The sequence below is a fragment of the Camelus dromedarius genome, chromosome 28 (assembly GCF_036321535.1).
Source record: "Camelus dromedarius isolate mCamDro1 chromosome 28, mCamDro1.pat, whole genome shotgun sequence".
Lineage (NCBI taxonomy): Eukaryota > Metazoa > Chordata > Mammalia > Artiodactyla > Camelidae > Camelus > Camelus dromedarius.
Genome location: NC_087463.1, coordinates 17,370,624 through 17,384,681, shown reverse-complemented (window position 1 = coordinate 17,384,681; position 14,058 = coordinate 17,370,624). Strand labels below are relative to the sequence as shown.

The following is a 14,058-nucleotide window of genomic DNA, read 5'->3' as shown; positions in this document are numbered from 1 at the left end:
TTTAGGTAAATAAAAATATTAGTGATTTAGATGCTTCTGCTTCACTCAGTCTAGGTAAGAAATGTTATGGAATGTTTTCAGGTGACACATTTCAGGGGAAAAGACAAAAATTAGATGAAATCCAAGCAAATATACTTAAAGAAAATCTTAGGATTTAAAAAAAAAAGTACTTTTAAATGCACTATCTAGAATAATGTTATAAATCAGTACACAGAAATATTAGTGACTATATTCCTTTATTAAGACGTTGAAAGAATATGTTTTAAATATTTAACAATGTGGGATGTCTAACAATTTTTCTACAAACAAGCATATGCCTTCTACAAACAAGCACAGTTATGTTAAACACATATCTAAAAAAAGTTCCTTTATTTTAGGTTTATTTTAGGTTTCATTTAAAGCCAAAAGATAGAAACAGTTTGTCTTTTAATTTATAATTAAGATCATTCCAAAGCAAATGATTCTGTACAATTCTACAAATATAGTAATTTTAGGATATTGAGTAAAACTAAGTAGAATTTCAAAGTTTCTGACAACTCTTCAGACAGGTATTTATTCATATTAAGAGGTACTACTGAAACTTAAAGATTTCACCTGTTACCAGAGTCTGATTATAAGATCAACAGGAATACAGAGGCAACATTTTAGTAAAATGTTTCATCAGGAGCAAGATTTAAGCATGTATGTCTTTACTGGGAATTTTCTTTAAAATACTTTAAAGTATTAATAAATACTGCTCTGAAGAAAAAGCAAGCTTAGAAGCAGGAAAAAAAGCCATTTCTGTGAAGTGAAGCTGTGAGAAAATAAGTGATCTTTGTCACAACTGGATATTTTTAAAATTACATTATCCTAAATAGTTCTGCATAAAAACTAGCAAATTAAAAAATTTAAAGATGCAATTTTTTCCTGATTGACTAATAAACGGAAAAAAGAAGATGGCAAATGAAATGCTATTAGAGACAACAAAGCTATAAAAATATATGGAAAAAATAGAATTCACTCAGTTTGCATATTTTCATTAAAATAATACTTAAGATATAACTGAATCACATCTAGTACATGAAAGCCAATTATTTTGATGCACAGAATTTCACTGCAGCAACATGGAAGCACAACTAAAAACCACATGACATGTATGCTACTATTTCTTTTTTTGGTAGTCAGCAATGCTGATCTGCAAACATTTCTGTGCAACAAAGTTAAATCAGTTTCCCTAAAACTTCTACTTCTGGAAAATTCTTAGAGCTTGTGTTTAAAGTCAGACTGCACACATTCAGTGTGTAAGGGAAGTACAGAAGTACTTTTCTTTCTTACTTCAAAACTCTAGGTAATTGATTTTTATTTAAGAACACTTCACTATATCATAAACAAAGTGAGTATACATATTACACTTTCAGTATCACTTACAATTTAGTAAGACACATTACAGAACAATTGCAGATCAGAAATGCCCTGCACCAGAATGACAGAAATATGAAAAAAAAAAAAAAAAAAAAAAGAACTGGTTAAAACACAAACTGTGAAAAAAAACTTAAATTTGACTGATGAAAGTTTAGGTGACCAAGAGCGAAACACTGAATGATCAAGGCACAGAAAGCCAGAAAAACCCATGTCAGACGGCAAGAATTTATATTATTATGCACATCTACATATACATTGCCAAATGTCATTAAAAGTTTCCAAAGCTTTGAAAAGATAGTGCTCATCAAAATGAATTCACTCTGCTGCATGTTTCTTAATATGCAATAAAGACAAAGGCATATCTTTGAAGCTATAGCACATCTCTATAAAAGCACAGTACAATCAAGTAATTGCAGTTATGTGAGAAAGAAAGTTTCACAAGAAAGGTCTGAACAGCTATATTTACACATAAATGAATCTATCACTTCTTTATTTAAAAATTATTGGATTAAAGCTCAAAATTTATTAGCTTGTAAAGAGATACACTGTACCAAATGACCTCCAAGTATTTTTCAAATATTATAATTCCTCACAAAAATATTTGAAAATACGTATGTTTTTTAAAAATACTGTAGGAACCACCCGCCAACCTAGTCATCCACTGTCCCAACTCTATACTTGCCCAACCTTGCTAAATGCCATTTTACTGGAACTAAAGTAATAACTATAAGATAAATATATATTCAAATATTGTATATTATAATCTTATCAAAATAATTAATGATTAAGTCAGTATAAGCAACTCTAGATTGGCTGAAACAGTTATTTCCCAGTCAGGGTTGGATAACACTGGTATTACATTGGAGGTATTTGAGTGATTAAAGATCATGCTCTCATGACTTGGGAGAAAAACAATTGACTATGTGGAGACACCAAAGGTGAAGTGTTAAATTTCAAAGCAGACAAAAATATTGCTTCTTTGTTGCCTCAACTGAATATATCACTAATATTATCTTGAAATATTTGTTAGTTTTAGTTTTTTTGGTGCAAAACTCAGAATATTACATATTTTGGAAGATCTTTCCCACAACACTAATCAGAGTCAAGTATTTTTTTCATTCACATTTTCCTTCCACTATTGAAGAGTTCATATCAATAGGGTTGAATCAAGGACCCTACCAACTCATAGTAGACATGAAACTGAGTTCTTTCAAGTCAGAATTTCTTGGGTTCTTTTTCCCCCTGAATGTAAGGTGATTTGACTTCATAATAAAATACCACTTCCCCATCTTTAATACTTATTTTATTACCCAGGAACAATTCTAAGAAAAGAAAAAAATTCTCATAAGAATACGAGTTAAAATAAAAATCTACTCCTAAAATAATACAAAAATCCCACGACAGTACAATTACCACCCCTCCTGGGTTTACAGAATTCTCCCTGCCTATTATAGACTTAAGAAAGGTAGAATACTGTTAGGCATGACTCAGCAAATAGAAATAAATGAAGGGAAGCAAGATGGAATCTCCATGGTTTGTATAATTTTGTTTTCTATAGTCATCTTAGGGAGAAAGAAATTCCTCTTTCCCAAGCTTTACAAGAAAAAAATTTTCCCATTACTGCTCCTCCTGCTCAGGTACTCTTAGAGCTTCTTATGTCACTCATCTCAAAGTTGGTGTTTCCCAGACTGTCCTCCTTGGTCCTTTTCTTACTCTGCATACTCCACTGGGATGACAGTCACTCTTACAGTTTTAACTATCACCAGTACTCTCAAGATTCAGAAATCTTTAAACCTTTTCCCCACGATACAGACCTACCTAATTATCACCTGGACATGCCTATTTGAATATTTCATGAATTTTTAATTTGATCCTATATAAATGAATTTCATATCTTCCCCTCAAATCTGCCCTCCTTCCTCCTCCTCCTGCAGTCTCTCTCCATTAAGGGCACCACCATTTACCCAACTGCCAAACAAGAAACCTAGATAATATTCTTCACTTACCCTGAGCCCTTACTCCTACATTAGTTAAAAGCCCAAACCATGATGATTCCAACCCTTGAATCCTAAATAAGCCTAAAGAATCATCTCTGCAATTGTCCTGGTTCAGATCTTTATGACTTATCATATAACTTATAACAATTTACAACCATATTAAAGGTATGTTGCCTTTAAAGCCTTGTTGGGGCATCTATCCTATTTTAAATCGTACAAAATCATAAATAAGATTTAAGTAAGGTTTAAAATAAGAAAATCAAAAAGTACTGCTAACAGTCTAAGTATGAACATCTGTATTAAGGGAGAAATACATAATAATAGGACAAATATAAAAATAGATTTTAAAAACTTTCTTCTGTATAGCACTGGAAACTATGTTCAGTATCTTGTAATAACCTTTAATGAAAAAGAATATGAAAATGAATATATGTATGTATATGCATGACTGGGACATTGCGCTGTACACCAGAAGTTGACACATTTAAATAAAAAATAAAATAAAATAAAGCACATTCCCTTAAAAAAAAAAGACAAATAGGCTTATTTAATTCTGATAAAGCTGGATATGTATGCTGCAGGCCAATAGCTAAGGAATGAGAGGGCTACTGATGATGATTCTTATCCCGGGGACAAGGTCAGGCTATCTCACAGACAAAAATCTTAATATTATTTTAGAATGTCTACTAGATTATGTAGGCTTTAAAAGGCTTCTTATGTCTACTCTATTGATGATTGTTCCCAGAAGCATATAATAGTAAAGTTTCACCTACAGATTACACATCTGGTTCAGTAACAGGCTGGTATAAGAGCACTAAAAGTCTGAAAGCTATTCTCTTAGAATAACATGGTTTTCCCTCTTTTCCAATGAAGATGAAAGACAGTGTTCATTCATTCATTCATTTACAATGAAGTATAGTTGATCTACTATATTGTGTTAGTATCAGGTGTACAGCATTGTGATTTGACCTATTTTTTGCAGATTATATTCCATTATAGGTTATTACAAGATACTGGGTATAGTTTCCTGTGCTGTAGAGTAACCTGTTGCTTATCTATTTTATGTATAGTAGTGTATCTGTTAATTCCATACTCCTAATTTTTCCCTCCTCTCCCTCCTCTGGCAACCACAAATTTGTTTCCTATGACTGTTAAGTCTGCTTCTGTTTTGTATATAGATTCAACTGTATTAGTTTTTAGATTCCACATGTAAGTGATATCAGACAGTACTTGTCTTTGTCAAGACAGCATATGTTTATATATTAGCACTATACAGTAAGTTAAAATTACTTTAGCTCCCCAATCTTAGAGACAAGAGTATAATCCTTAGATTTAAAATATAAGGTTAAACTACCAAATATTTAAATATTTTACTCTTAGTTATGCTTAGTTATAACATTTTGCTTTTACATCAATGGTTCCCCGAATTAGAAATAGTAAACTACCTAAATAACGAGAATAATAATGAACCTCTTAAATTTCAGTAAATCTAAAATTTAGATCTTCAAATCGAAATTAAAGGAAAGAAAATAACCATGCGGCCAACTTCTGGGTAGAAGTTATTTTCTAATATGTAACCATTTGAACAATAGTACAATATACAAAACTAGATATATTTGGTGAGTCTCTAATAAACTAGTACACCATGTATTTAATATTTAATATATAATATAAAACATATATCTAATATTTACTATATCATATATAACATGCTACTTAACAAATGATATAATAAGGATTAATTAATTCTAAAATTATTTAAATAATTCCCATTTGATTCGTTAATTTTCAAATATTACTGATGTGATTTGCTGTTTTGATACAGCTGTCAATTAATAATGCTTATGACTAAATCATGATTTGATATAGGGAGGTGCATTAAACTCTTCCAGTGATTTCTCCATTCTATTGATATTGCTGTTTTCATTGCTGAATCCTCTCTTAGCTTCTGCTGAACTAAAAACAATTACATCATTTTTTTCCTCAACTCACCTAATACTGTCTGAGATTTTTAAACATTCAATAGCTCTATTCACAAATTATGAGTGAAAACCACATACTGGAATGTCATTTTAATCAGGTCAAACTTCATTCTTAACGCTAAGAGGCAGCATAAGGTACAGTCAGTTGTAGGGTCTGTTGCTGGGCTACATGCATTTGCATCTTAGCTCTGCCACTGAAGTCTTAAATAATCTCTCTGAGTGCCTCAGTTTCTTGGGGAGGGGAGGATGATAATTCTATAACTCAATGAGTTAATACACATTTACAACTGTGTTTAGAATGCAGCAAGTGCTATATAAAAATCAGCATTCACTTTTATTCATAATGACTTATGATGGGCAAACATTTGGTAGGTTTTAACAAACCTGTTCCAGTAAATAGAAGAAAAATTCAACATAGTTGGTCAAGAGAGGACTCCATTATGGATTTTTCCCAATCCTGTATTAATTGCCTTTACAGGCTCCATCTGTCCTATGTGGCATCCCTCCTGTTTCAGGTGTGCCCCCAATTCTGGTGGATCAAAATACCTAACTAATGTCTGTCTGCTTCCTATTTTTCTCAATGCCCTATGAAAATCCTAATTCCTACAAGACATCCAAGAATTACTTTAATAACAAGCCACAGCCTTGAAGGACCAGGAAGATACCAGATATTTGACACTTGAGGAGCCAGGGTTGCTACACTGCTAAATTCCAGGGTGGCCCCCGAGCAGAATCCAACTGGCCTCACTTTATATGGGCAGAACACAGGCAGTACAAATAGGTCTTCTGAAGTCTCTGCAGATCCAATGGTGATGCCTAAAAGGCAGAACTGATGGGAGGGTGGAGAGGGGAAGGAGACTGGAACAAGAATCAAGCAACTAGAAAGGATGATGGTCTTCTTTTTTGAATGGGCAAGGTCCTAGAGGCCCCTGCTGGACCAAGCATTAACCCTTTATTTTCTGGTTCAAAGGAAAGTCAAGATATATTTCTGGAGAGATACAGTGATGGTCAGGGAGCATCCAGGGAACTCAAGACAAACTTTTATTTACCAACCAGCATGGAAGTATTTTAACCAATTTTTAACAATCAGTAGAGTTGTATTGGTATGTAACACATGAATATTACTCAGCCCTGGTTTGGAGGATAAAAGGAATGACGAAGCTAAGGTCCAACTAACTTTGTTCTAAACCATGGCTAACTTACACCTGTTTTACACCAGTTTTATAACTACATGGTTGTAAACTGTTGGCTACAAGCAGAACCCAGCAAACTGTAGGCAAGCATAACCAAAAACTCACAACACCACTGGAAGGCAAACTTGGGGGTTGGGATGTTCCCTACAGCCAATAAATTAGTACAATAATTTTGTATAATAACTATATAATTATATTCACATACCAAATCGTTGAAGAGAATTCCTCAAGTCATTTTATTACTTCTGGAATGTCAAAAAATCCGAATCTGTCTTTATAATCTTACTCACCTGCAACTCTCTCATCTGTTTCCCTGTTACCATCATCTGAATATCTTGCAAAGTCTAAAGAATCAAGGGTACTGATGCTCCCAGCTCGATCTGTAATAAGGCAAAAAATAAAAGCATTAAACAGATTTTTATTTAGCTGCCAAAATAAAGGATTGGAAATCAATTACCTATGATTTTTTTTCCCAGTTAGTAAAACTATGATTCTAAGATCTAGAAATTCTGTTAAAACAGTAAGGTAAAAATGCTCACACCAATTAAACTACTTTAAAGTAACTCAAGTTTCCCTGCCCAAATCTCTTAACTCCTGAACAATGCACACACAGGGTATATTGCAACCAGCCCAGCTGAAGCAAAAAAAACTGAAATGAAATTTGAGCTGCTGTCCAAGAGTTTGCAGCTTGAGTTCAACCAGATAATTTCCTAATAAAAAACTAAAACAAACAACATTGTTTGAAAAAATAAAACAGAAACCTGTCTTCACAACGTAACACACACATTGTCCACCATACAGTTCAAAAAAGAAATGAATGAGCTGGATTTCATTAAAATTAAAAACTTTGTGTTTTAAATCATTATTAAGAAAGTGAAAACACAAAACCCACAGAATGGGAGGAAATATTTGCTAATCAAATATCAGAGAGTTATATCTACAAAATATGAAACACTCCAATAACTCAAAATAAGATAGCATAATTTCAAAAATGGGCAAAATATTTAAGAGGTAAAGCCAAACCAAAGATAGCATTACCCCAAGTCATCTGTCCACCACATTTCTTTGTTGAGTAACACCTATTATATCACAAGATCTAATGTTATTCAGAATACATTTTGAGAAATGTTAAGTCACTTTCCCTATTATCTGCAATACAAAAATATATTTGTTAAGGGGAATAATGCTTTAGAACAGGGGTTGGCCAGCTAAGGCCTGGGAGAATCATGGCCTGAGGCCTGTTTTTATATGACCCCCAAACTACAAGTGGATTTTGTTTTTGAAAGGTTGTTATCATTCATTCATTCACTAAACATTTATGAAGCACCTACTCCATACTATTGGTATACCTACTCCATCTACTGCTGGGTACTGTTGTAGGTAATGGTTACAGAGCAGTGAACAAAGCAGATAAATACAATATGCAAGTAGATAAATATAATATGCTGGAAGATGATCAAGTACTATATAGTAAAGTAAAACAGTGGAAAAGGGAAAATTTATTTATATAAAAACATTCTAACTCTTATTAGATCTTTGTGATACAGTTATTTTTCGTTTTGTTTTTTATTCATTCTTAACTAGATCAGAAATTTTCTTTGTCTTTTATATCCCATCTCACTGCCTGAGGCCATGGAAGACTTCCAACAGGAAGTATCTTAAATTGAGCCCTAAAGAATAAATGTTCACCAAGTCAACAAATGAGGGAAAGAACAAACAAGCTTATGGTGTTTTCAAAGTGCAGGACAAGTTTAGTGTAAATAGCAAGGTTCTAACGGACAGAAGCTCCAAAGGGTTAGGCAGGCTAGGGTGCAAAGGGCCAAGAAGGATATAACTCATCTACAAAAGAAACAGACTCCCAGACATAGTAAACAATTGTATGGATACTGGAGAAAGAGGGTGGGAAGGGGTAAATTTGAGAGCTTGAGATTTGCAAATGTTAACCACTATATATAAAAATAGATAAAAAGCAAACTTCTTCTGTATAGCACAGAGAACTATATTCAGCATCTTGTAATAACCTTTAATGAAAAAGAAGATGAACACGAATATATGTATATTTATGCATGACTATCATGCTGTAGACCAGAAATTGACTAATTGTAACTGACTATATTCAATTAAAAAAAATTTACAGGCATGGACCAGGCTGTTAAAAAAATTTAATAAAGTCATTTTTACAAAGGAATCTGCTTCTGTATTAAATTTTACACATGCAGAACTGGTAACTGTTGAACAGTCAGCTTTTAGATTGATCTCTCCTTGGTAAACTCTAACTCAGCCTTCTGTTTTTTTTTCCTAGATAGTACCTGATTGCCTAGCTTTCTTACTCAGAAGACACTGCAAGATTCTGCAAGTGTGGGGTCGTTACTAAAAAAATCTACTGCTGTAGAACCTGCCTGTCACACAGTAAGTGCTCAATAAATATCAACTGTTATTATTTAAAAAAAATCTATTGCTATTTTACTATATAAGAAACTACTCAGAGATTCACATATTCAAATTAGAGAAAGACTTCTTGAACTGCACTCAATACTTGAAAATATTTAATAGCCTATTACTATTTGTCAGGCACCATCTTTAGTGCAGGGGACTGTGTGTCAGCAAGACTGACAAGGTCCCTGTTCTTACAAAATGCTTGACTAGAACAGACCACTGACCTATAAATACACCTGCCTGGTAAATAATTATCATGATATGTTATAAACTGGAGTTCCTAGATCACTATATATACTACCTAAAATTTCCAGCTCTCAAAAATATTAATCTAACTACTTTTCTCCAATGTATTGTACCACACTATAAATTACAGTTTTCCCCTCCAATTTTATAAATATACACATTATAATTATAAAAATAAAGGTACATAGAAAAATAGATAAATCATTTCAAACCCACTAAAATTGGGAAGCTCAGAAATCATTAAATTTTTCCGCAGAATTTCCAAAGTTTTTTTAACTCTTTTTCCCATGACTTGTATATCTATACAGTTTTGCAAAATAAATGGATACATACAACTTAGTATCTTGCTTTTTTAAAATGAAGCTCATATAGTGAGAGTTTGCCATATCATTAAGGCTATTGATATATACTGCTTAAATTGCTTTCCAGAATAAGTATATACAGCAATTTGAGTTCCATCAGTAGTGCATAATAGCAGTTGTCAATGATTGATATTATTAATCTCACCAATTTAACATACTATAAAATTTTCTTATCTAATTATGCATCTCTTTGATTCCTGGTGAACTTGAACATTCTTTGAAAGATATATTGGCCATCTACCTTTCTTGTGTGTATGTGTGAATTTTCCAATCACTTTCTTTGACCATGTATCTAACATCTACATTTTCCTGATATATTAGTTTATCTGGCACTGCCTAACCAGAAGCTCACTTGAGTACTATACCCTCTACTCTTAGTCACACATATCTTAGCTGCTCATTTGCTATTCTGACGTCTCCAACCTGTATATTAAAACAGTTACACCCAATAGGATGAACTTTTATCAACCAATATTCCAGTGTTGTGATAACACCTCACTGTTTTATTTCTTATTTTCATGGAATGTTAAGGATGATGTGGGCTGTTGATTTCAGAGAAATATTTTTCTATTATATTAAGTATCCATCTAATGTTAGTATTCCAGGTATTCTCTTTTTCCTTCTAATATTTGTAATCATACATAAGGCCTAGGTTAGAGCCTATTTGATCATACATTATTCCTCCATTATACTGTTACTATTTCTCTGAAAGTTTCAAAGAAATCACCTAAGCAACAGCTGCTTTTCCCCTTGGGGAAAGCAAACATAGCTTAATTTTTGACTTGGTATTATGGTGGCCACTGAAAAATACACTGTAATTATTTTTTTCCAAGCCGATAACTTTATATTCTCTAAGAAAAAAACTTTTTAACAAACAATAACCATGATATCATAAAAGTAAAAATCTCCTAATTTACAAAAATTTACTCCAAGTCATAAAAAAATTATTTATGGAAGAAAGTAATCTCAACTTTGATGGGAACTAACCTATAACAGATTTTGCAAATAAAATGTACTTGGGGTTTTAAGACTAACAGGTAATATTACAGCTCCTAGATAAATATGATTCTTTGGATTCAGCCACAATTCTTTTCCAGGGCAAGCAAATGTCTTTCCAAATACTCTAATATAAGAGTAAGAGTTTGGAAAAGTTAGCCTCTTTTATTAAGAAAGACACTACTATTTTCTAATATAAAGTATACCACAAAGCACTTCTTCAAATTCCAGGGTTGTGTAACTTCTTAGTAATTCATTTTGTAACTCAGAAACTGAATGATCAGGAACTTTCATCAGAGTTGGCAAACCAGTAAAACCTGTACGTAAGTTTTATTAAGTCTGAAAACTAAATTCATTATACACGGTGTGACTGTAAGACATGCAGATAGATTTTATAAATCACATATGAAAATAGTCTTATTTTTACATACATTTAATCTTTTAGTACTGATGACAGAATGTACTTTTATAATAGTTCAAAAAATTAGTTTCAGACCCTTGAAAAGGTTATCTTTCATGTAAATTTTATGGCACTTTAAAAAGCTAAATGTATCAGGAAAAACTGACCAGCTGCTAACTGGCAAAAAACATTGCTTAATTAGGTAAACATCTGGTGAACAACTACTGTGTTCAGGTACTGACAGGAAGGTACTGTAAAATATTAAAAAATAATTTTTTAAAGGATAGGCATATAAAAGTCCATGTAGGTGTGTTGTGTATGCTTATATATGCATTAAATGTTTTTATAAATATACACAATAAGGTATTAACAGTAATTAACTCTGAGAAGTTATAATTCTTCAATACACACTCCTCTCTGTATTCTTTGAATTTTTTTGCTCGTATTTTGGTATATTTTCCCCAGAGAGAGTTAATATTTTTTACAATATGAGCATTTTAGAATTAAAAAGTCATGAAAGTACCCAATTCACAATTAAAGGGTAGGAAGAAAAATAATGTCAAGCAATTAGCTTTAAATTCCAATTTGTATAGTAAAGAGCATTTACTGAACCATGCCTAAAAAACCTATGTCATGGTAAATAACAAAGGAAGAAGTATGGAGTAAATAAACTCAATAAACAGACAATAATATTACCTTAAAAGTAATTATATCTAAACTTGAGGTCATGTATGACATTTTAACATGCTGGCTGCTTAAATTAAAAGTGGATCTTAGAGATCTGCCAATGGCAAAACTTACATTTATATTTTCTGATCCTCAACTCTTTTCTAATGTTGGGACTCATTTCACTGACCCTTATGTTCAAAATATTTGAGAGCTGGAGAAAATCTTACAGATAGTCTAACCCCTCATTTTAACTGATGAAAAAACTGAGCTATGCATTCATTCAAAGAATATTTACTAATCCATGATAAGGAGCAGAAAGATAAAATTCAGTAAGACTTGGTTCTTGCCTTAAATAAGCTTATAAACCACTGGAATTAAGTCATGTACACAGCTAACAGTGATACAATTAAATCACTTTAAGTTAAAAGTCAAGCAAGTTAATCTGTGAGCAAGCTAGAAGTATAATTCAAGTCTCCTGGTTTGCAGTCCACTGCTCTTTGCCACAAGATTCCACTGAGCCAAATGTAAAAGTCAAAAGATTCAAATTTAGGAAGAGACAAACACTGAAACTTCATTGACAAACTATTCACTAAAGTTAATATTTCTTTAATGCTGGATGGTTTTACCATAAGAACAGCTTTGAGGTAAAAGGATTATTATTAATAACAACAATAATTATTATTACATTTAACATTTTTTTAAAACCACTTTTTCTGTGCCAAATACTTTGGGCAGATAGCCTTATTTAACCTTCCTAAGAAAGCCCTGCGAGAGGAGTCATTACCATCTGCATTTTACAGAAAAAGAAACAGAGACTATCTAGTGTCATGCAACTAGGAAGTAGCAGAATAGAAATATGAACTCAGGCTCTCTGATGCCAAAGCCTGAGCTCTGAACCTTTAGTGCTGTTGAACAATATGTAAAAACATGCAGGTTCAGATCTCCTCGATTCCAGCTAAGTTGGGCTTGAGGCTGTGAATGGCCACGGAAAGACCAAAGTTGACTCAACCTTCCTCAGGCTATGGAGGGAAAGGCTAATTTTACAAAGGAAGATTTCACACTTTCATACTTACAAGATCCCGTTACTTAAAGATCATTTCTTTAACATAACATCAACCTTTATTCAAAAGCTTGTTTGCCAGGCACAATTTTAGGTGAAAGATAAATAAAACATGGTCTCTTTTTATACTCACGCTACATAAACATTTATAAGACAAAGATATATGAGACATGAAAACCAACTAACATCTTAAACAAAAATCTAGTCAGCTAAAACATGAACAAAAAAATTTCAATAACACTAAATGCATTCACAAGTCTCTATATAATTGATTGCCATAAGTGAGACAGACAAAAAATTACCATAGGTTCAGAGGACTTTGAGATCACTATGGGCTGGAGAAGCTTTAGGGAGAGGAAGGAACTGGAACTTCCTTTAAGGATACACAGAGGAGGAGTGCACAGCTTAGTGGTAAAGCACATGCTTAGCATATACAAGGTCCCAGGTTCAATCCCCAGTACCTCCATTAAATTATAATAATAATAATAATAAAATAAATTAATAACACTAATTACCTCCTCCCCCCTAAAAAAATAAAATTAAACTAAATTTTAAAAAAAGATACAGAGAATCTGGAAAAAAGTAATGGAAGATGGAGGAAAAGAATTTCAAGAGGAGGAAAAACAATATAGACAAAGGCAGCGAGACAGAAAAATATAAAACATATTCAAGGGACATTGAACAAACACTGTAAGTACAACAAAAGTTTTGTATATGACAACATGGTTGAAAAGGCAGGAAGAAGCAAAATTATAGGGAGAACTAACTTTATAATGCATATTTATAATAAAATACTTCAAAGTCATTTTTATCATATACTATGCAAAAATGGGAAAAATTAAAATTGCTAAACAGATTTGTAAATTCTTTTTTCTATAATATATCATTTTGCTAATAAAAAGAGTTGGAAAAAGTTGCTTTGGACAGGAGAAAGCAATTTTAAAAGGTTTTAGCTGGAGTGACATGAACGAATAGCTTTTAAAATCAATTAAGAATAAGGATTAAAGGCACAGGGACCAGTTATAAGGCTAGAGCTGAGGTTCTAAATGTGATCTCAATGCCTGAACCAAAGCAGCACACAAGCACAAAACTGATGGATGATACAAATAACACAGAAAATATGATGACACTACCTTGAGCAATCTTAGTCATCTAATCAGGACCAGCTGGTTTCAGAAACAAATGAACACCATCTCTGACTGCTGGGGAGTTTGGAAATAACAGGTGGGAAAACCCGGAAGGTTACACCCATGACTGCAACTGTGGTGTCTCCTCCTTGAAGCTTAGTCATGTTCCCTGACTAGACCAGAAACTTA

At 32.6% G+C, this 14,058-nt stretch overlaps 1 protein-coding gene across 5 annotated transcripts in view; it reads right to left on the bottom strand.

The window, feature by feature from the left end:
• RELCH (RAB11 binding and LisH domain, coiled-coil and HEAT repeat containing) overlaps positions 1–14,058 on the bottom strand; it is a 99,962-nt gene that overhangs the window by 73,980 nt on the left and 11,924 nt on the right. For all 5 annotated transcript variants that reach the window (XM_064480388.1, XM_064480389.1, XM_064480390.1 and 2 more), the window contains exon 2: positions 6,864–6,953. In XM_064480388.1, the coding sequence (XP_064336458.1) occupies positions 6,864–6,953 (90 nt within the window). The remainder of the gene's footprint in view (positions 1–6,863; positions 6,954–14,058) is intronic.